At 37.6% G+C, this 24,025-nt stretch overlaps 1 protein-coding gene across 4 annotated transcripts in view; it reads left to right on the top strand.

Annotated features, from left to right (window-relative positions):
• The window catches only part of LOC102580668 (ATPase GET3), a 31,263-nt gene that overhangs the window by 3,830 nt on the left and 3,408 nt on the right, over window positions 1–24,025 (top strand). For 3 of the 4 annotated variants that reach the window (XR_001475002.1, XM_015314298.1, XM_015314295.1), the window contains exons 2-10: window positions 4,094–4,293; window positions 4,420–4,482; window positions 4,658–4,768; window positions 5,036–5,110; window positions 5,209–5,277; window positions 5,351–5,416; window positions 5,985–6,062; window positions 6,148–6,246; window positions 6,854–7,006. Coding sequence is in view for 3 of the 4 variants with exons in the window: in XM_015314298.1 (XP_015169784.1) it covers window positions 4,094–4,293; window positions 4,420–4,482; window positions 4,658–4,768; window positions 5,036–5,110; window positions 5,209–5,277; window positions 5,351–5,416; window positions 5,985–6,062; window positions 6,148–6,246; window positions 6,854–7,006 (914 nt within the window). In the remaining variant the exon portion in view is untranslated. The remainder of the gene's footprint in view (window positions 1–4,093; window positions 4,294–4,419; window positions 4,483–4,657; window positions 4,769–5,035; window positions 5,111–5,208; window positions 5,278–5,350; window positions 5,417–5,984; window positions 6,063–6,147; window positions 6,247–6,853; window positions 7,007–24,025) is intronic. The other variant, XM_015314300.1, reaches the window with a different exon arrangement.

Genomic DNA, 24,025 nt, shown 5'->3' with positions numbered 1-24,025 from the left:
AAGGATCTTCTTACCTTGTTTAGTTGCTTCTGAACCTTTGAGGACATGGGAAAAAGGAACATAATATAGGTAGTGACATTGTCTAGAACACTGTTGATTAGACTCAACATTCTGATGGGTGAGGTATTGCATTTACCATGTGGCCAATTTTTTCTCCACCCTTTTATAACTCCATTCCTTATTGTTGATGCTTCGTATTTTGCTCACAGTGGTAGGCCTAGGTAGGTTGTTGGGTTCAAGTGCAGCAAAACCAAGTACAAAGAAGAAGAATTGGCTAGTCTTGGTGGATAGAGTTACCTGGTACTATACCTCTTGCTGGTGGGAGGTGACAGATATCTCGTGAAACTAGTCGAGGTGAGAGAAAGCTGGCCCAGACACCACATCATCAAAAAAGAAAAAAAAACAATGTAGAAATAAACATAGCAACTAACAAGGGAAGTCGTGCAAAGGCTATAAGAAAGGAACAAGAACAACAAAATAGTGCGATAATAGCAACACACTAAACAACATATGATGATAGATACAAAAAACAAGAAGTACAATATTACAGCCAGTACAATGACAAACACCAAGCCTAAACCCTCGAAAAGCAAAACAACCCTCCACTACCCAGTCTTAAGATCAAAAATGTCAAAATGCAGCTTTTACTATCATTCAACACATAATTGAAGCAACAAATCATCAATTAAGAAATCACAGGCTTGAAAGAAACAGACAACAATCAATAAACATAAGGCAGAGGTTTACAATATTTCAGTTACACACCCAAACATAGTCAATAGCACAGGTTTTAAGGTCAACTTGGTTTCTTATCTGCTGTAAAGACCATCAAGGTGTCACAATTTTGACGGTCCTCCTACGAAAATCTCTTAAACAGTGGTATTAGTCCTTTGGGACTCAACCTGCTGAGAAATAGTGTAGGTGTGAAAGTTGTGATGTGGAACGTCGGTGGTATTTACCAAGTTGAGAGAGTTCAATTTTACCTAGAGTTATAGCAACACAACAAGGCCATAAGTAAGGAGCTGTAGAAGTCTTTCTTGGAATCAATTCTATGGCGTCTATGAGAAATTTAGATGTCCAAAGTGAAATCAACCCAAGATACTGAAGCGGACCTAGAAGTTGCAGGTTTTGAAGTCTCTTCTCTTCCCACTTGATCGATCTTCTCTAGTTCTTCATTGTTCGTGACCATTTGTTTCTGTTTGAATCTTCCATCGGCATTCTTAGTTGCCGAAAGGTTCTAGATTGGAAGCGATGGTTTGTCTACTTTCCTAATGGAGGCTTTATCTGCTTGTGTTTTGGGCCTAATCCTTGTTTCTTTTGGACCATGGTTTCTGTTTCTTTTTAATAAAAAGTGGTTATGGTCACTCCATTTGATTTTTTTTTTTTAAAAAACAACGGCTTCTCGCGGATTTTGCATCTGTGAGGGAAGACCAAAAAACTTTCTTGATTATAATTGTTAGAATAAGAATAGGTATATACAATCCTACTAAGAATAGGAATAGAAGCCCCCAAGGCCTAGCTCAAGTGGCAAAAGGTGGAGGATTTGTGGCTTAGGTCGCAGGTTCAAGCCATACACCATGCAAAGCGAAGCCCGGTATTTAAGTGGAGAAGGGTAGAGGGGGGGTCCATTATCCACCGAGTTTAGAAGGCTGTGATTGGTCCAAAGGGCGGGTCACAGACGGATTTCTCGGTTATCAAAAAAAAAGAAAAAAAGAATAGGAATAGAAATAGTAATAGAAATAGGAATAGTAAATAGTATCCTACTTGGTAAAGGATTGTATTAGTGTCTATAAATAGGGTCTCTATGTAATAAGGTAGATATAACAATTCATTAATATTCTTCTCCTGTATTTCTCACATGGTATCAGAGCCTCTACGATCTTGGTAGAGAATCAAAGAGCTTCTGCTGCTGACGGGCGACTATGACCCATATATGCCGTCCATCTGGCCAATGATTATGTTAACAAAAGTAGGGCCAATAATATATGCATGAACCCCATATTCAGGGGAAGAAAGCTCGATTAGTCAGGTCACCATGCATCAATTTCTAGTGACTATCTACGATTGTTTTGTGTCATCCCCATATCCGTCAGTTTTTGTGTAGCACTGTGTCATCTTTCTGGTGACTACTTTTTCATATTTAATTTATGTAGCACTGTGCCATCCTTCTGGTGACTACTTTTTCATATTTAATTTGTGTAGCACCGCGCCATCCTTTCGGTGGTTATTTTTTTCGTATCTAATTTGCGTAGTACTGTGCATCTCTCCAGACTACTTTTCATATTTAATTTGCATAGTATCGTGGATTTGTCTGAACTACTTTCTCATGTCTGAGTTGTATAGCACCGTGTGTCTTTTTGGTGACTCAGATTTGATTTGTGTAGTGCCATTCGTCTTTTCGGTGACTCTTCAAATTTGATTTGCGTAGGGTTGTGCCATCATTCCGACCCTACCCATATAATTTCTCTTTTTTAGTAGGGTCGTGCCATCATTCCGACCCTACCCATATTATTTCTCTTTTCAATAGGGTCGTGCCGTCAATCCAACCTTTCCTATATAATTTCAATTTCTCAGTAGGGTCGTGCCATTATTCCAACCCTACCCATATAATTTATTTCTCAGATTGTGGCCACTTTTAGCCATCAAATCTAGTAGTCTGGCGCATGGGCATTTTTCAGCTAGTTTAATGATTTACACAAAAAAGAAAAAGAGGTGATCTTGAGGAAGAAGTCTGTATGGAGCAACCACCTGGTTTTGTTGCTAAGGGGGAGTCTGGTAGCCTTGTATGTCTATTGTGTAAGTCACTCTATGGTTTGAAACAATCTTCTCAAGCTTGATTTGGGAAGTTCAACACTGCAATTCAGGAATTTATTACTCTGTGTTTTATCAACATTATGCATCAAATCCAGCATTTCATGAGAAGACCAAACAAATTGAGATTGACTAGCATTATGCATCAAATCTAGTATTTCATGAGAAGACTAGGCACGTTGAGATTGACTGTCAATTTTGTGAAGACGAGTGATCAACTTGAAGATATCTCCCCAAGCCCCTCATCTGTCCTCGTATTAATTACATTTGTAACAAGCTATGTACATATGACTTGTATGCACTAGCTTGAGGGGGAGTGTTAGAATAAGAATAGGTATATACAATCCTAGTTAGAATAGGAATAGGAATAGTAATAGAAATAGGAATAGTAAATAGTATCCTACTTGGTAAAGGATTGTATTATAGTGTCTATAAATAGGGTCTCTATGTAATAATGTAGATACAACAATTCAATAATATTCTTCTCCTATATTTCTGACAGTAATTTTAAGAAAAAAGGTGTGAAGTTGCAAGTTGTATATTAGCATATAGGTGACTGCACCATATTCCTCATCATTTAGGACCAACCATTCATTGAATTTTTTTCCCTTTACAATCGTCGAATTGAGTAATATCTTTGGAAGCTAGATAAAACTAAGCTAGTTTGCATTGACATAAGCTACAAGATTAAGATGATGGAGATGGTTTGCCCTTGCAGTCCCAGCAAATAATCTTATGTTAATCACTTTTTTTTTTAATTTATGAAATTGGTAAAAAAGAATTTGAAAGTGATTGATGTTAATCACTTATTTTAGTTAAATGCTTGAAGGTAATGCTGATGAATAAGAATGAAGAGAGACCCCAGGTTTAAGACGATGCAACCAGTGATATATTCAATCATACCACTACACTCGTTAAAATGAGGGTGATGGTTATGATGATATTAGCCTGATTACAATTTTAGTTTGACCATCTGGTAGCTGCTGATGAATTTGAGAAGATTTGTCCTTAATTTCTGTGTGGTGTAAAAGAGCCAGTATATGGTTGCAAATTTGACAGTTTTGATGTTTTGTCTAGTCTATATGGTATACTGCCCTGTAATCTTTTCATCCTCCGAGTAATTAAATATTGAGTGGCATATATTCCTTGTAAGCTCAATCAGATTTTTTTTTTTACTAGAATTCAATTAGAAACGGTAACCCAAGAGTGTTTCACTTCCTCCACTAGCCATGCCAATTATTATGGCCTTGTTAATGTTGCTAAATCTTTGTGCTAATGGCAGTGAGAGCAGTAGCTTCTCCTGCTGGATTTGATGAAATGGTTTCTGGGACCGAGCGTAAGTATTACATGCTAGGTGGTAAAGGAGGAGTTGGGAAGACAAGTTGTGCTGCTTCACTTGCTGTAAAATTTGCAAATAATGGTCATCCCACTTTAGTAGTTTCAACTGATCCTGCACATTCCTTAAGTGATTCTTTTGCCCAGGTATAAGATAGTGTTTTTTTTTTTTATTGCATTTCAGGCAGTTCTCTGAATTACTTTTTCGCTTTTCCTTTTTGGACTTTTTTCTTGTGTGACAAGATTCATTCAGTCTGCATGTTCTGACTGTAGGATTTGGCTGGCGGGACTCTAGTTCCAGTTGAAGGCCCGGATTCTCCATTATTTGCCCTTGAGGTTGTGAAAAGCCTCTTCCTACTTGTATTTGGTGATATCCAACGTTGAATCAATAACCCAGTATTGCAATGTTCTCCTCGCTGGAGGCCAGGGATGGGGGTGTCTGGGGATTTGGTACTAAATTAAACAGTGTCATGTTTAAGGCTCATTTTGAATACTATTGTCAATATGTCAGTTGAATCCTGAAAAGGCCAAGGAAGAATTTCGAAGTGCAACCCAGATAAGTGGAGGATCTGGTATCAAAGACTTTATGGATGGTATGGGCCTTGGAGTGCTTGCTGAACAGGTAGAATTCTTTTCCCTAAATTAAATCAAATCTCTGTGAGTTCTCTTCTTTAATAAGAGTGATAAAAGTGGGAAATAAGTCTTTTAGCTAGCCACATAAAGCTTAGGTTTGCACTAACGAGAAGTAATGAAATTGAAGTCCTTTTCTTTTTTGTTTGATTCTCTCTGCCACTTGCGTGTTCAGTTTTGACCTTCGATTTTCTTGACCAAAATGGAGTTGATTTCACTTGTTTCACTACTAACTTATTCCTCTTCTTGCGTGTGCAAGCTTGGGGAACTAAAGCTTGGAGAACTGCTGGATACACCCCCTCCTGGTCTAGATGAAGCCATTGCAATTTCAAAGGTGCCATAACTTTTTATACTTAAAGTTTGTGTTCATATTTTCCATCAAAAGTGTTAATGTTTTCCTTCAACCTAACTGGCTACAGATCTTCTTGCCAGGTTATGCAATTCCTTGAATCGCAGGAATATAATATGTTTACTCGTATAGTGTTTGACACAGCCCCGACGGTGAGAACGGCATGATATGTCCTTTAAACTATGTTTTGGTAAGACATTCCTAATAGTTATTAGTTCCTCTCAGGGACATACTCTACGGCTCTTGTCCTTGCCAGACTTCTTGGATAAATCAATTGGAAAGATTTTGAAGGTAGCAAATCTGTTCAATTCCATATCTGCTTTTGATTGGAAAAGAAAATTTCAGGAATGCAAAAACATGATATGGACGGATTTTCTCTTTAGGCAACATCTTTCTTCTGTCATGTACTTATTGATCAGTTGTTCTGTCAGAGTAAATGTGTGAAAAAAGTGAATGATATATTTAAACTAGTAAAATTCCCGGTACTGACAAATAACCAACCTGCAATGAATAGGGAAGGTATAATAATGCTCAAGGAATGCAGAAAGACCTTCATTTGTTGTGCTTAAAGCTTCTCATCATCATTCCCTGTATTGTGTTCCCAGTGTGCAACTACTTGGTTCCTTGGTTATGCTTTACAAATTGTTTTCTGCTTAAAATTTCTCTTCCTTAATGAAGGCAACTTTTTGGCTTATGGTTCTTAGTTGGACAGCTAGTTTCTTTCTGCAACAGAATGAAGGCTCTGGAATTCCTTTTCTCTTCCAACTGCCTGTTATCATATATTCATAATTAAAGTATTCTTGACCTGGTTTAACTCTGTAATCTACTTTTGTTCTACTCTGGATAAACTCTTTTTCAGTTGAGACAGAAGATAGCTTCTGCCACTTCAGCAATAAAGTCTGTCTTTGGCCAGGAAGGATCGCCCAAGCCAGATGCTGTAAGCTTTACATAGTTAGGAATATGTACTGCTGGGTATTCATGTGCATAATCTTGTCAATCTCACATATTTCGTATGTGTGCAGGCAGATAAATTGGAGCGGTTAAGGGAGAGGATGATAAAAGTAAGAGAGCTTTTTCGTGACACAACCTCAACAGAATTTATCATAGTAACAATCCCCACGGTAATATTTTCTGTCTGGTGTTGTGCATGTTTTCCTAAATCTGCCTGATTAGGATCTGTTAGTATAAGGCAGAAACCACTGTATACGGGGTAACTTCTAAGAGGGGGAGAAATCACCTATAGTGTGTTTTGTTTCTGCTAAGATTTGAACCGTGGTCTCCAAGGTTTGCATCACACAACTATTATATTTGTCTCACATTTGAGCTTAAATTAAAAATTTTAAAAACTGAAGTGTACTTCTTGAAATATCAGTCTCAATGAATTTTTTTAGCTATTGGTATGTTTTGTTTCATTTTTTCGAATCCAAAAGGATTTCAAGGCAAAGAGGCTAAATTCCTGTACAGAGTAGAACTAACTAAACTCTAAACTGCCCCACCTAGAAAATAAAAACCTACTCCCTAGTTAATTGTCAACTACATCAAGTCTTAAAGTTCAGAAAAATTGCCTGAACCTAACATTTTGGATTACGAGAAGTTTGCAAATAGAAAATGTTAGAGAAATACAATTAGTGTAGACTTTTATAGTGCTAAATACCTTGGTTTTGTTGCCATATGAAAAATAGTGAGCTGCTTGTTGACTCGTGGTTCTCACTCTGTTTCCGGTGGGAGTCACCATGTGCCCTTCAGGTTATGGCAATTAGCGAATCGTCCAGGTTGTGTGCTTCCTTAAAGATGGAAGATGTTCCTGTCAAGAGGCTTATTGCTAATCAGATCCTCCCGCCATCAGCCTCAGATTGCAAGTTCTGCGCAATGAAAAGAAAGGTTTGACCATCTTATTCCCATCTCAAATCTTTTTTTAATGAAGTGAGAAGTGTATTGTAACAAAGTGTCCAGAGGATGCAAGATTTACAAAAGTAGGGGTAGTCAGCTCTAGAAAGGGAAAAAATAAAACCTATCATAAAGAGAGCTGAAAATATGTTACACAAAGACCCTATTTATACAATATAATCCAATCTTTTACCAAGTAGTATACTATATACTATTTCTATTCCTATTCTAAGTAGGATTGCATATTCCTATTCCGATTCTAACACTCCCCCTCAAGCTGGTGCATACAAATCATATGTACCTAGCTTGTTACAAATGTAATTAATACGAGGACCGGTGAGGGACTTGGTGAAGATTAATGCAAGTTGATCACTCAATTTCAATTTTTTTTTAACATTATCTCCTGAGAGCAGAGGCAAACCTAGGATTTAAAGATTTTGGGTGTACCAATATGAGCTCTAAGTAAAACTTAAAATAAAAACAACAAAAAAGGGTTTTAGCTGGATTTGAACTCTGGTCTCAAGGGTGATTCCTCTGGCTTATACTAGCAACAAAAGACACTCCTATGCTCCTTATGGGTACACTGATAATTATATCCTAGTTTATGTCAGTTTCTCAAGATAGATATACATATATACACATGATTTTTTTCGAAGTTAGTGGGTGCATGTGCACCCCCCAACTTTGTATGTGGGTTCACCTCTGCCGGAGAGTATCTTTTCTCTGACAAAGTGACAATCAATCTCAATGTGCTTAGTTCTGTCATGAAACACTGAGTTTGATGTGACATGAAAGGCCACTTGATTATCACACACAAGTTCCATATAACCGGTTTCTCCAAACTTTAGTTCTCTCATCTCTCAGCAACTGTTTGATGCTTTGCTCAGCTCAGCTCCTAGAGATTTAGGTGAACCAGGTTCATTAATATTGCTGACCTATTCTATCCCTCTTGTCAACTTCATATCTTGTTCGAGTTCTTGTTTTGTGACCCATGTGATCCCCTTTCAACCAAATTCTTTTAAAGGTCTTGCGATGGTTATCATCATAGCTCTGTGTGATCCCAATTTCAACATCATCATCATTATCCTGTGCTCCTCTCTCCTTCAGGCTGTCAGATTCATCAAAATTTACATGAACACTTTCGTCAACATATGAGGTCCTCTAGTTGTATACCTTGTAAGCTTTATTATGTGATGAATATCCAATAAAAATTCCTTTGTCACTTGTTGCATCAAACTTTCCTAGAGCTTGTTCCATTGTTGTGGAAAAAACACTTGCTCCCAAAAGCTACAAGATGAGTAAAATTTGGCTTGATTCCCTTTAGAAGTTCCTAGGGAGTCTTCTTTAGCAAAGGTCTATCATGCATTTGCTGATTACAGAGCATGCAATGTTCACAACTTCAGCGCAAAATGACTTTGGAAGATTACTTGCTGTGAACATAGTTTTTTCCATGTCTTCCAAGGTCCCGTTCTTCCTTGAACAACACCATCTTGCTGTGGAGTTTTAGGTTCTCAGAAGTTGTGATTGATCCCCATGATGTCCACAATATTCTAGAAAACTAGCATTCTCAATTCAGTACTATGGTTAGATATGATGCTAGCCACTTGAACATTCAACTTCCTTTGTAGCTCCTTCACAGATATTGAGAATAGATTGAATGTTTCATCCTTGGAGACAAGAAACAATGTCCATGTGAACTTGGAATAATTGTTAACAATCACAAACATGTATCTCTTACTCCCTCTGTTTTGAACCCTCATAGGTCTACATATCTATGTTTAACAGCTCTAGTGGTCGGGTTGTACTTACCATCTTCTTTGATTTGAATGAGGACTTGATATGTTTTCCTCCGGCATGTGCATCACACACCTTTTCTTCATAACATGGATTTTGGCAACCCAAGAACCAAGTCCTTGATATCAACTTGTTGAGTTGAGAGAAGCTTGCATGTCCTAGCCTTCTGTGCCATAATAGTGAGTCATTCTCATGTGCACCTTAGCTTATAGCTTAATTCCTCAACGGAGCCATGACGTCAACTGTATGTACATTTTGGTGTCTTCCTCCTCAAAGAACCAGGTTCTTGGTTTTGGAACTTGTAACAGACTAACAGTACAGTCATCTGAGGTGAATACAACCTGGTTCCCTTTATCACACATCCGTGACACACTCAATAGGCTGTGCTTTAATGCTTTGACATGATGTATATTCTCAATTGCATGGGAGTGGGATTTTTCAATTTTTCCAATCCTAATGATGTCTTTTTTTGCTTTCCAAATTCCACTCTCTCCTTGATAGGCTTCTAGTGAAAGAAACATTTCCTTTTCTCTTGTCATGTGTCTAGAACAAGCACTACCGGCATATCACATGCTTCTGTTTTCACTCACCTTAGCCTTTCATTCTTCATATTCAGTGGCTAAATCATATTATCAGGTTCTTCCATGGTCAGTAGGAATTGATTGTCCTCTTCAACATCATCATCCTCATCATCACTTGAGGAGTTTCCATGGAAGCTAGTGCTTTCCTTACTATTTGATCTATTTGAGTAGTTATCCTGCTTCCAGGAACTTGAACCCTGTTTTCTTTGTCAAGAGCATTCCTTCTCCACTCAGTCTCTCTTTCTGGAAACTGCTGGATAAAGTGGTGAGGACTTCACATCTGTGGCATACCTCAGAGTTCCCCCTATCAAGTGCTCTTGAATTTGAGATGCTACCTCTGTTTTAGAGCCCTTCTCTCCTGATAATCCTTTGGAACCTCCAGGTTAGCATATCTTCTTCATCAACATCTTGATTCTGGGTGGCTTTAAGGACCAGGTTCACTTCCTTTCTTGGTGGAGCATTCTTCTGATTTTGGAATTTCTTCATTTCAAAGGTCTTCAAGTTTCTCACGACTTCATCTATAACATTGTCTCCAAATATTGCCTCCATTATTGTATTGACCTTGCTTTCCCAAGAGTCATGCAAGATATCTAGAAATTTTTCAATCTTCTTCCTTCAAGGGATGATCTCCAGGAGAGTTCAATTCATTACTGATGTCAATTAATCTATTCAACATCTCTTGAAGAGTTTATCATTTATTCATCTAAAAATGCTCTTATTGCCTACTGAGCAATGCAAACTTTGACTTCTTAACTTGGCTTATCCCTTGTAACACCTCGGAAGTGCCTAACTCAGATAAATCAGAAAAGTGTAGAAAAGTTGCTGAAGTTTGCAACATTTACTTCCACGAGAGAAGTTCACGGACCATATAAGCTTTCACGGTCCGTGGAAGCCAACTTCAGGGGTAGTTGGGTCTTTTCCTACTCTTTTAATTCCTATACTATGTCGTTTTGGGTTTATTTTGGAGACTATAACTGATTCCTAAGACCCCTAACCTCCTTATTCTCTCATTCACTCAAAATCAAATTCTTCTCCCCGAAGCTTCTCTCCCAAGGCAAGAACAAGGATTCCAAAGGTCCAAGTCTTCTCTAATTTCACCTAGGGTTTCTATCAAGGTATGTGGAAACTTCATCAATGGGTCCTTCTTCACCCATTGAGTCCTAAAGAAACCTCTGTGAGAAATATAAGAGAAGAATATTATTGAGTTGTGTTGTTATCTACATTATTACAAAGAGACCCTATCTATAGACACTACAATATAATCCTTTACCAAGTAGGATACTATTACTATTACTATTCCTATTCCTATTCCTATTCTAAGTAGGATTGTATATACCTATTTCTATTCTAACACTCCCCCTCAAGCTAGTGCATACAAATCATATGTACCTAGCTTGTTACAAATGTAATTAATACGAGGACCGATGAGGGGCTTAGTGAGATATCTGTAGGTTGATCACTCGACTTCACAAAATTGACAGTCAATCTCAATGTGCGTAGTCTTCCCATGAAATATTAGATTTGAGCATAATGTCGATAAAACACAGAGTGATAATTACAGTGTTGAACTTCCCAAACCAAGCTTGCACAAACTATTTCAGACCATAGAGTGACTTACGTAATCGATATACAAGTAGACTGAACTTTTCACAATGCAATAGTCGCCGGAAAGTGTTCAAAATCTAGTATAAAGTATATGGATCGTGTTGGAATGAATAGACAAGTCGATATTAAATAAGAAAGTCACTGTTAGATTTGATGGCTGAAAGTGGTCACAATCTTAAAATTAAAATTATATAGGTAGGGTCGGAATGATGGCACGACCTAACTAGAGAATAAAAATTATATAGGAAAAGTCAGATTGACGACACGATCCTATTGAAAAAGAGAAATAATATGGGTAGGGTCGGAATGATGGCACGACCCTACTGGAAAAGATAAATTATATGAGTAGGGCAGTGTTTTGGATGGCGAGAGGCGACAAGGGCCTGCCATGCGGCGAGGCGAGCGGCTTTTTGAATTGAGGCGCCAATTAATACCAAAAATTAAAATATTTAATTGCATATATAAATATCCAAAAATCTCAATAGCAATAAGTCAATAACATATATTAGCAAATATTTCAATTCAAAAACTAAAAGTAGATACTAAAAGTCTAGAACTTTAAAGACCCAATAATTCAAAAGACAATACTAGAACTCTGAAAGTCTATTCTTCTTCAAAACTATCCAACTCTTGAAGATCAACATCCTCTACATCATTATATTGCTCCTCATCTTCTTCCTCCTCGTAGTCTTCATCAATTAGTGTCCGAGTCCTACTTGAAGTTGAACTTGTAGATGTAGTTTCTACTCCTTTGCCCTTGTCAAGTGCACTTGATCTTGAAGAAAGTCCCCTAAGAGGATAGATACTCTCATCAGCTCCAATTGCCGTAGCAACACTACCCCAAGTAAGATCATCATCCTCATATACTAGTTCATCTTCTTGATATTCGGGGAATCCAACTAACCATTTATTTGAAACATCAATGTTATCCAAGCGAATTGGATCAATGAGATCACATAACGACGTTTCAATGTTCTATTGTACTTAATGTACACTAGATCATTGAGACGCGATAGTGCAACCCTATTCCTCTTTTTGGAATGAATCTACGCATAAGTTATAGATATTAACTAATAGATATTGATAATAATATAATATGGAAATTAGGATATAATTATTTTACTTACGCGTTCAAACACACTCCAATTTCGCTCACATCCGGATGAGCTACAAGTTAGGCTTAATACTTTCATGGCAAACTTTTGCAAGTTTGATGTTTCACTACCAAATAGTGACCACCATTCAACTATAATAAAATAAATTTAAAGGTTAATGAGTATAAATAAGTCAAATAATTTAAGTAAGAGCTAAATCAACCCGGTGACCTTGTGTCTCTAGCTTTTTTAGCCGGACCACAACCAAATAGTCCATCAGCCATTTTGTACCTAGGAAGCTCAGCGACTAGTAAATCTTGTATTGCTGAATTGGGGATCATCTTCTCAACACATGCATAATACTCAGTCCACAGACTCTGTAGTAAAGTTCCCTCTTCTTGAGCTTTATAGTACAATCCTGGGTTCAAAACATGACCTGCAGCATGCAAAGGCCGATGGAGTTGGTCTGACCACCTTGCATCAATAATTCTAACACTTTCTCATATTGCTTCTTAACTCCACGAAAACCCCGTGCAATAGTTTCTTTGGCTCTATCCATTGCTTCATAAATATAGCCCATTGGTGGTTTTTTCTCCCCATCCACCAAACGAAGCACTTTTGCAAAGGACCACAAACTGTAAGTGCTCGAACAACATCATTCCAAAAGTGGGCAGAAATAATAAGATTGGCAACTTCTTTCCCCAAAGTTTCCTTTGCAAATTTACTTGAAGTCCATTCGGTTGAGAGGACTAAAGTTCTCAAGTTTTTTCTTTGTATGTAGATAGCTCTTAAAGTCAAGAAGGCTGTTGCAAATCTTGTCTTGGCCGGTTTCACCAAATTTCTTTCCTTGGTGAATTTTCTCATCAAGTTTAACAACAATGGCCTTTGACTAATGTAAGAATGGATTCTGATGGCCTTCTTAAAAAATTGTTAAAGTAAGATTATATTAATTAGTAGCTAATGAGTATTAAAATTGACTAGAAAGAAAGTTAGAGGATAGGAGAGTGATATTACCGGAAGCATATGGCTTAACCTTGAATATGTCACCAAACATCAAGTTGATGCAATAAGCGGCACATGGAGTCCAATAAATGTGTGGGTACGCACCCATCATCATGCTTCCCGCTTTAACATTCTCACTAGCATTATCGGTGACAATTTGTACAACATTTTCCGGTCCAATTCTTTCAACAGTGCTTTCAAACAACTTGTACATTTTGGTGGAATCGGTAGATTCACTGCTAGCATCAACAGAACCAAGAAATACACTACCAATTGGAGAATTCACCAAAATATTGATGATCATTTTACCATTTCGTGCCGTCCATTTGTCCATCATAATGGAACATCCAAACTTTGTCCATTGCACTTTAAGCTCATCAACAATTTTTTCCACTTTCTCCACCTCTTTTTTTAGGTGAGTAACTCTAACTTCATGGAATGTAGGAGGCTTTGTTTACATCCCTACTCTATTCAAATAGGGCAAAACGTCGCGGTGACTCAAAAAATAATGAATTAATTCAATTTTAAAAGAATTTCAAGAATAAACGAATTTTAAAGGAGTCGCCACCTAATTTTAGGAAAAAACTAGGAAACCATTAAGTGATCTACGAAACCAAGATTCTAGGTAAGGGGTTCAAGTTATTCTGAAGGGAAGGTGTTAGGCATCCTTCGAAATCCACAACTGTGGGTCCCGACTGAATTCATTTTTTTCAAATTGAGGAGGAGGTAAAAATAGTATACAAATATAACAAACATGCAATATACACAAGTAATAAAGCAAACAAGTAATATGAGAAACGACCTAATATTTGCCTATCGTCAATAATATACACAATAAATAATAAAACAATATAATTCGAACTTTGTTCGAATAGCTCTAATGGGAAGCAGCTCTGGGTACCTGTAAAGACATTTAGTAAAAGTGTTAGTACTAAATAAATATGAATAAAAATAAACAAATTAATAATAACTTAAAAATAAAAACCCGTCTTATTAACATGGGAGGCCTTGCCCTCCAAAATCGACGGAGAGATTTTCTCATTGGCCATTTTGAACTCGTAATTTCCAAGCATAAAATTATATGAAATTAACAAAATGAGATGAAAATAATACATGTAAAAAATCAAAAATTAAAAACCAAATGAGAACAACAGTACAAAGTAATAGAAACGCATAACAACAAAACAAAATAAAATAATAATAATAAGAAGAATGACCAAATAGCAAAAACATAGTTGCTTAAATTTTTAGTAAAAGTGCACACAATCATGAATCAAAAGCGACTACACATACCAAAAATAGAACAATAATGAATAAATAAAGCAAATGTAAGCTCAAAGCAATTGACAAACTAAAGATAAAATAAAGTAAAACAATCATATATATATATATATATATCAATATTCAACTGTAACAACTGTAATTAAGGAAATCAAACAAAGTAATTAAGAAAGAGTAGCGCCAGTCTGTAAATAGGCCATTTATAATTCAAACATCACTGGCAAAAAAGAAAGAAAAAAAAATGAAAATACTCAAAATGAACAAATCAAACCCATCATTAAAATAATCAACAGGTAACACAAATAGTAACTAAACTTGAACTAAAATATAAAGATAAAAGATGGCTGGAGTTTGAACCCTTCCGGCCAGATCTAAAAAGAGGAACGAAGTGAAAAACGTTACCGGAGATGGAGCCACACCGGTGGTTGCCGGTTGTTGTTGTTGCTATTGTTGGAAACGACTGAAGCTTTGAGCTTAGTCGGAGTTATTTGGTGGAGATGTTGGATTGAAGCTGCTGGTCGCAGCAAAAATGGTCTGGTTCCTCGAGCTTCGAGCTCACTAGTGTGCTCGATTTCTAGCGATTTGGAGTTGATTTTGGGTTGTTGTTCGCCGGTCGTCTTCTCCGGTGGGTTCAGCTTCAAGTTCACTGATGGGGCCCTGGTGTTCTGCTGGTTCTTGGAGCTTGAGGATTGGTTGAAGCCAAAACACCTGTAAAAAAGAAGAAGAAGAAAACGTGAAAGGGGAAGGGGAAGGGGACTGGTTGCAGGCCATGTCATTTTTAATGACTTACAAGGAAATCAGAACACACATGTAGGCTTCAATCAATTCTTCGAAGTGCTGGTGAACACTGTTGATTTAGAACAGACGCATGCACAACTTCAACTCACAAATTCGACAAATGCCTGGGACAAGGCAATATCGAATTTAGTAGAAGCAGTGCAAGGGGGGACTCCGCAAGGAATCTCCGTGATGGAGAAAGCAAGGGAGGAAAACTCTAACGGAACACTGGAAATTGAAAGCAGGATCGTTGATTCTGGACAAAAGTCAATGATTCCGGCTGAAATTCTAGAGATTGAAGAGGTGGTACCTCTTCACATTCATCAAGAACAAGCTATCATCGAAGAAGAGAGGGAGACATCAGCATGGGTCCAACAAAACATGATCAAATTGAGCAAATTACTGGGGATAGACTTCCAAGGACATGAAGAGGAGGCCTTAGAATTACTTCTACAGGTTGATAGTTGTAGACAAGCAAGAAGGATGGAATCTGTTGGCATTAGTAAAAGGAGTAGATGCAAAGGGGTGCAAGAACTTAAAAGTCTTGTCACCTTTGATGTTAAATTCAAAGATAGTGGATGCAGAAACAAGGGGAGAAAGTTGCTAAATAGTGACCCATGCAATTCAAACTAGTCTCGTGGAATGTCAGGGGGCTGAACGATCGGGATAAAAGAAGATTGGTGCAGACATTGGTAGTTGACTGGAAAGCAGACATAGTATGCTTCCAGGAGACTAAACTGGAGGGGGAAATTACAAACTTAGTTAAACAAATATGGGGGAAGATGGATCAAATTTGCCTACCTTGAAGCAAGTGGTACTAGAGGAGGTATCATGATGATGTGGGATTGCAGAGCCTGGAAGGGGGAAGTTTTGGAAATTGGGGCCTATACATTAACATGTAAATTTGAGGCACAATTTCAGAGCTTCTCTTGCCATATAACTGGAGTCTATGCTCCAAACTGTTATATTGAAAGAAGAAAGGTATGGGAAGAAATTGCAGATGTCAGGGGTTTAATGGAAGGTCCTTGGGCTATTTGTGGTGATTTCAACACTACAAGATATGTCTCGGAGAAGAGAAATTGCAACAGGAGATCAAGAGGGATGATAGAGTTCTCAGATTTCATTGAAGATATGAACTTAATCGACCTTCAGCTGCAAGATGGCAATTATACTTGGTTCAAGGGGGACAATCACGACACAGCTTCCAGGATCGACATATTCTTACTCCCAGAAGAGTGGGATGACTGTTTCAGCAACATAAAGCAGTCCCCTTTGCAAAGGTTGGCCTCTGATCACATTCCTTTGGCTTTACAGGGTGGTTCCTGGACAAAAAGAAGAATTATTTTAAATTTGAAAATTGGTGGCTTGGGACTGCAGGCTTCAATGACAGGATCAAAGGGTGGTGGAATTCCTTTCAGTTTTAAAGGCAGGCCTGACTTTGTGCTATCATGTAAATTGAAGGCACTCAAACATAAACTGAAGGACTGGAGCAGGAGTGAGGCTGGCAACCTAGTGATCCAAAGAAAACAAACTTTAGAACAATTGGCTGAAATGGATATGATACTGGAATATAGACCTTTGACAGAAGAAGAATCAGCCAAGAAAGCAGATTTTAACCTTAGAATTGGAGGGTCTGATTAAAAATGAAGAAGCTGCGTGGAGGCAAAAGTCAAGGGCCTTATGGTTAAAGGAAGGCGATAGGAACACCAAGTTCTTTCATAAAGTGGCAAACGCTCATAAAAGGTTCAACTACATAGACCAGCTAATGGTGCAAGGTGAATTAACCGAGGAGTCTACAAGAATAGAAAGTGCCATTATCGACTTCTATCAAAAGTTGTATACAGAGACCACTCACTGGAGACCCATCAACATGCTCAATAATTGTGCAACTCTTTCAGTGGAAAACAAGGTGAGATTGCAGGAAAACTTCACTGAGGAGGAAGTCTTAAGGTGTCTGAAACTGTGCGCAGGAGATAAAGCTCCTGGTCCAGATGGTTTCTCCATGGGTTTCTTCATTAAGTGCTGGGAGATTGTGAAACAGGACATTATGAATGCCTTTCATAACTTCCATGAGCAAGAAGTTTTTGAAAGAAGCTTCAATGCAACATTCATAACTCTTATCCCTAAGAAGAAAGGTGCTAAAGAATTAAGAGATTATAGGCCTATTAGCTTGATAGGAAGCATCTACAAATTATTCTCCAAAGTATTGACAGAGAGGCTGAAAGGAGTGATCTCCAATCTGGTGGATGTTCAGCAAATGGCTTTCATCAAAGGCAGACAAATCATGGATGCAGTTTTAGTGGCAAATGAAGCAATAGACTCAAGAGTGCAACAAAAGAAGCCTGGTATCCTATGCAAACTAGATATTGAAAAAGCATATGATCATGTAAACTGGGAGTACTTGCTACGCATGCTGAAGATGTTGGGCTTTGGGAAGAAATGGATACATTGGATTAAATTTTGTATATCCACTGTTAGTTATTCTGTGTTGATTAACGGATCACCTGCTGGCTTCTTTAAGGCTCAAAGGGGTCTCAGGCAAGGAGATCCTCTGTCTCCTTTCTTGTTTATCATTGCCATGGAAGGACTGAATACTATGTTCAAAACAACTAATTTGTATGGATGGATAAAGGGTTTTGAGGTAGCTAGGGCTGGGAGTGATAGCCTAGAGGTGACTCATTTGCAATACACTGATGATACCCTCATATTTTGTGATGCTGATAGAAACCAATTGAGACATCTCAGAATAATCCTAGTGCTCTTCGAAGGCATCTCAGGCCTTCACATAAATTGGGGTAAGAGTTTTCTTTATCCCATTAATGATGTGCCCCACATGATTCTGTTGGCATCTATTCTAGGAGGAGAGGTAGGGTCTTTGCCAACCCTTAGTCTGGGAATGCTTTTGGGGGCCAATTCAAAGTCCATTGAGATTTGGGATACTGTTATTGAGAAATGTGAAAAGAAATTAGCAAGATGGAAGGCCCAATACTTGTCAAGAGGAGGTAGACTGACTTTGATCAACTCAGTCCTTGATGCTCTTCCAACATACATGATGTCCTTATTTCCCATTCCAGCAGGGGTCATCAAGAGATTGGATAGAATTAGGAGGAACTTCTTGTGGCATGGTGACAAAGAGAAGAAAGGCTACCATTTGGTCAAGTGGAGCTCAGTCATTTGTGCAAAAAAATGGGGTGGTTTGGGCATCAAGAACCTGAAAATCCAAAGTACAGCTCTAATGATGAAGTGGTTGTGGAAGTTCATCAAAGAAAACCACTTATTATGGGGAAGAGTGATTAAAGCCAAATATGAACAAGAGGATAGCTGGATGACCAAGGAAGTCAATACTCCATATGGGTCAGCCTATGGAGGTCTATCAGATCCCTCTGGAGTGAGTTGAAAACTCAATCAAGAATCAAAGTGGCAAACGGAAACAAAACCAGATTTTGGAAGGATAATTGGCATGAGGTTGGTATCATGGAACTGGTCTTTTCGGATATCTTCAACCTAGTCCTTCACCAACAGAAAACTATAGCTGAAATGTGGATATCTGATGGGTGGAGCTTGAATTTTAGAAGACATTTCAATGATTGGGAGGTTCAAAGAGTGGCTGATTTCCTCAGCAAACTTGATCAATTTCCTGGGGTTCAAGCTGGTGAAGATCATTTATGGTGGCAGGGCAACTCCAAAGGCATTTTTAAGGTCAATGCTGCATATAAAATTATGAACCAATCCAACCAGCAGATAGCAAACTGGCCATGGAAGCAGATTTGGAGGATAAAAGTTCCCCACAAGGTATCAATTTTTGTATGGTTACTAGCAAAGGAGGCCACTTTAACAGTGGACAACTTGATGAGCAGAGGTATGACACTGTGCTCAAGATGCTTCCTGTGTAAAGAAACAGCTGAGACAGTCAACCATCTATTTCTGCATTGTCCATTCACAGCTCATTTGTGGAGAATCATCCTAAACCGTAAGGGTATAGCATGGACAATGCCAGGCAAGATAACAGAGGCTCTTAGCAGCTGGGAAGGAATATGTTCACATGCAAAGGATAGGAGTAGATGGAGAATTGTCCCAGCTTGTATCTGGTGGACAATTTTGAAGGAGAGGAATTCCAGATGTTTTGAGAGCTTAGAGAATGATGTGCAGAAGATCAAGTTGAACTTCATCTTACTGCTATGTTTTTGGTGTAATCAAATTTTTTCTAATGATACTGTGTCTATCATAGATGTTCTAGATTCTTTATAGCTATAAAGGAAAGACACTAGAGCTCTATTGTAAATATGGTTTCAGTACTACCCAAGTACTGTTTTGATCCTTGAAATGATACAAAGTTACTGATTTCAAAAAAAAAAAAAAAAAAAAAATTACCTATAGTACAGTACCATTTTTTTAAAATTGTGCACCAAAATCACTAGCTTTTAAAAATATCTGTGCATGAAATCTTATCCATATTCGAATGAATTTCTAGGCTGTGCAAAATATCAAAATTAATATTAACAAATATAACAAATAAAATGATTATTAAAAAGTATAATGGACGTAGCTAATGACATGTAAAAAATGCAATTTATCAGAACTAATGATTTAATCAAAATGAATAAATATTTGAACGTAGTCAACTGGTTGTGACAAGAAATAATGTAATTAAAATTAACTGATAAAAAAAAATCCTACATTTTGATAAATAAGAATAGTTATCGATAAACTTATTTAAAATTATAAAAAATGTATTTTGAACTATTAAATAAATAAAACTTAAAAGTTACAAAATTTTAAAATGTTAGGCCAAAATTGGGTGTTAACAGGCTTCATTCCGGGGCCATGTAGTCCTACTGTCTCAATAAATTTATCAAATGATTTGTGATTGACACAATTAAAAGGGAGCCCCGCATCTACATCCATATTGCAAAAGCACTTAACGCACGCTCTCTTAGAATTTTCTTTATTTCATCAATTCCTCCTCCTTTTTCAAAGCCTCCTTTTTTTTTTTGAAACTAGTAACATTTGTATTTCATTTAGTACTTAGGTAGTACTGAAAAACCATATTTACAAAAGCAGAAAGGAAGTATAATCTATCCAAAAACTGAACCAAATCTAAATGGATCCTAAAACATCTATGATTGACTCAGTTTCATTGGAGTAGACATTTGTACACCAAAAGCAGAACAAAATACACTTAAGCTTTACTTCCTGCAAGTTGTTGTTCATATTATCAAAACATCTCTCGTTTCTCTCCCTCCATATAGTCCACCAAATACTAGTAGGGATCATCCTCCATCTTTCTCTGTTTGTAGCCCCAACTCCAGCCATCTCCCAACTGAATAGAGTCTCATCAATCTTGCTAGGCATACACCAAGATATGCCTCTGAGATTAAGGAAAATCTGCCACAGCTGCTCAGTAGAGTTGCAATGTAAGAAGAGATGTCACTGTCTCATTAGCCTTACCACATAAGGAACATCTGTTGCATAGAGAGATTCCTCTCTTGGCCACATTATCCAATGTCAAAACTGCTTCATTGGCTAGTAGCCATGTAAAGCATGCCACTTTGTGTGGCACTTTGATCCTCCAGATTTGTTTCCAAGGCCATTTGAAGTCTTGAATGCCACCAGGACTTATCTGTTTGTATCCTTCTTTCACCTTGTAACTACCTTTGTTGTGCCCCTGCCACCATAAATAATCCTCACCTGTTTGTATACCTTGAAAATTCTCCAGAACCTTAAACAATTCAAGTATTCTGGGAATTTCCCAGTCATTCAGATTTCTTCTGAGGATCAGATCCCAGCCTTGTTGTGTCCACATTTCAGCGACAGTCTTCTGTTGGTGTTGAGCCAAAGTAAATCAAAGCCTCCTTTTTGTGTTGAGTTCTGCGGAAAATAGAGATTCATAGGGCCTTTCGTCACATTCCGCGCGGTGGATGATGCATCTCCACTAGAAGATATCTTTGGAGTTTTGGAGGGAGGCATCATTTCCGCATATTCATCATCAAGATCATCAATATCAATATACTCTTCCGGCTGCCTCAATTGAAATTTGGGATTATTAGCGATTTTATTTTGCATATAAGCCCTTACTTCTTCTCTAATCGCCAACGGACAAGCTGTACATTGTTTAACATTCTTGAAACTACCCACTAAATGTTGCTTGTGTCGAGTTATTCCACCATTAAAAGTACTCCCACAAAAGTTACAATTAACCGAATCTTTCGTTGCTCCTTGAGTACCATAATTCCATCCAATGTTCCTCTTTTTGCTAGCATCCGCCATTGAATTCAGTCAATTCACTGTTTATGGACAAATGAATAAATAATTATAGAAGAATTAAATTTTTTTTAATAAATTATAGGCAGTAAGCAGTGACAGTGAACTGTGAACAATAAAACAGAGGAAAAAAATAGAGCAGTGAAGGCAGCAAGCTACTGTATCTCAAAAAGAAAGAAGAAAGAGAAACGAAGAAGAGGACTGAACTCTGAAGAGAAGAAACAAAAAAAGAAGGCAAGAAGAAATCTGAAGAAGAAGAGAACTCAAGAAGAAGAAGAACTGAAAAGAAGAAGAAAAAAAAGAGGTATACCTGGCAGCAACTTGTGCGATGAAGAAGGAGAAGAGATGCGAGGGGAAGAGGAGCAGCGACTCGAGCGACTGAAGGTGGAGAAGAGATCGCAAGGAGAAAACGCGACTGAAAGTTTGAAAATAGAAAAAAAAAACCCTAATTTTGACTAATATTATTAAGTCAAATCTTTTTAAAAATTAAAAAACCAAAATGGCGCCGCCATTTACGTCGCCTTCTGGTCGCCTTTTTGATATCACCGCGCCTCAGTGTAGAATGGTGAGAATGGCTCGCCTTGCCTTGCCATATCGCCTTTGGCGAATGGCGCTCACCATTCATAACACTGGGGTAGGGTCGGAATTATGGCACAACCTTATGCAAATCAAATTTGAGGAGTCACCAGAAAGACAAATGGATCTATGCAAATCAAATCGATTCACCAAAAAGACACACGGAGCTATGCAACTCAGATATGAGAAAGTAGTTTGGAAAATTCCACAGTACTATGCAAATTAAATATGAAAAGTAGTCATGCATAGTGCTACGCAAATCAGATATGCAAAAAAAGTAGTCACCGGAAGGATGGCACGGTGCTACACAAATTAAATATGAAAAAAAGTAGTCATCGAAAAGATGGACGGTGCTACACAAACTAAATATAAAAAAATAATCACCAGAAAAGATACACGACGGACCCAACTTTTGCTAACATAATCATTGGCCAAACGAGCGACATATATGGGTAATAACTGCCCGCCGGCAACGGAAGCTCTTTGATTGTTTATCAAGATCGTAGAGGCTCTGGTACCATGTGAGAAATATAAGAGAGGAATATTATTGAATTGTGTTGTTATCTATATTATTACATAGAGACTCTATTTATAGACACTACAATACAATACGATCCTTTACCATTTACTACTATTTACTACTCCTATTTACTAGTCCTATTCTAAGTAGGATTATATATACCTATTCCTATTCTAACAACCTCAATTTCTCCAATTTATGATTCTTCTCCAATTATAGGGTTTCATGATTTCTTATGGGTTCTAATTGAATTTCAGTTTATTCTTTATGATTGATCTTATTATGCATGATTTGATCATAATTCAATGTTTTCAAAGGTATTTTCATGAACCCAAGCTATGTAAGTATTTTTATGATCATGAGTCATGACTAAGCTATGTCTGTATGCATGCATTATGGTATGAAGGTTTTCATGAATTAAGGATGCTTTCATATAAAGTATCATTCAGTTTATATGATTATCATGCTTTAGATGCTTTAGGATAAAGTCTCTCAGATTATGTTATGTATCATAATTTTAAGGAACTATAATTATTAAATTCTCCATGAATGATTCAGTATTATCAGATTCTTACTGTTTCTATGATTATGCATGTTTTCTGTTGGGAGGTTACTTAGCATCGAGTGGACCTTGGGATGAAGGCTCACCTGTTAGTAGAGGCATGAGACCTTTACTAACAATCCCTTTGTCCCAAAACTACGTGGCCCCATAGGACTAAGTCTTTACAGACTTTTGCTAGTGGATCCAACTTATCTCAGGCTCGTGGTCCTTATCTTGGCAAGTAGGACACTCTCTTTTCGGTGTGTGAGCAGTACACTAAGCTCCATGTTGTAGCTCACATGGTTTATATCGGTTAACGGTATCTCCCACATATGTTATGATTTTCAGAATATTGCATGATCTTGTACTATGTTTTCAGAATCAGATCATCAGTTTTCATATTATGTTTACTTGGTTATTGTTCCATGTTTTACAAACTTATCATGTTATAATGTCATGTTTATGCATTTTCCCATATTTAGTACATTCCGAGCACTAGTCGCATACTTTCTTCCTATATTGTTTCATAATATAGGTTCTGATGCATCTTATCAAGTATGTGCTTAGTACAAACTCTTATCAGCTTAGCACTATTTTGGTGAATCCTCATGGTTCGGGGACATACCACTTATAAGTCCTTATGTTCATTCAAACTTTACTCTCAGTTTTCAGATTATTCAAGTGATCTAGAGACTTGTCCTAGCAGCTCACTTATGTTAGAGGCTATTTCAGACATTAGTATTTCGCACATGTGTCTTGTACTCGGATCTCTCTTTTATGCTATGTCTAGGCATTTGAGAGTTTATTCCGCTTTTCATGTTATTTCAGTTATGCCTGTTATCTCAGGGTCATGCTCATGTCATGTGGTTAGCTTGGGGTCACTCGTGGCTCTAAGTACCATGTCATGTCTAGGGGGTAGTCTTGGGTCGTGACATTCCTTCATGTGTAGTTTGCAATGTATAACATACTTTTTTTGCATTA

This window comes from Solanum tuberosum, unplaced genomic scaffold (genome assembly GCF_000226075.1).
Source record: "Solanum tuberosum cultivar DM 1-3 516 R44 unplaced genomic scaffold, SolTub_3.0 scf00013, whole genome shotgun sequence".
Taxonomy (NCBI): Eukaryota; Viridiplantae; Streptophyta; class Magnoliopsida; order Solanales; family Solanaceae; genus Solanum; species Solanum tuberosum.
Note: the sequence above shows the minus strand (reverse complement) of the source record. Positions and strands in the feature narration are given on the sequence as shown.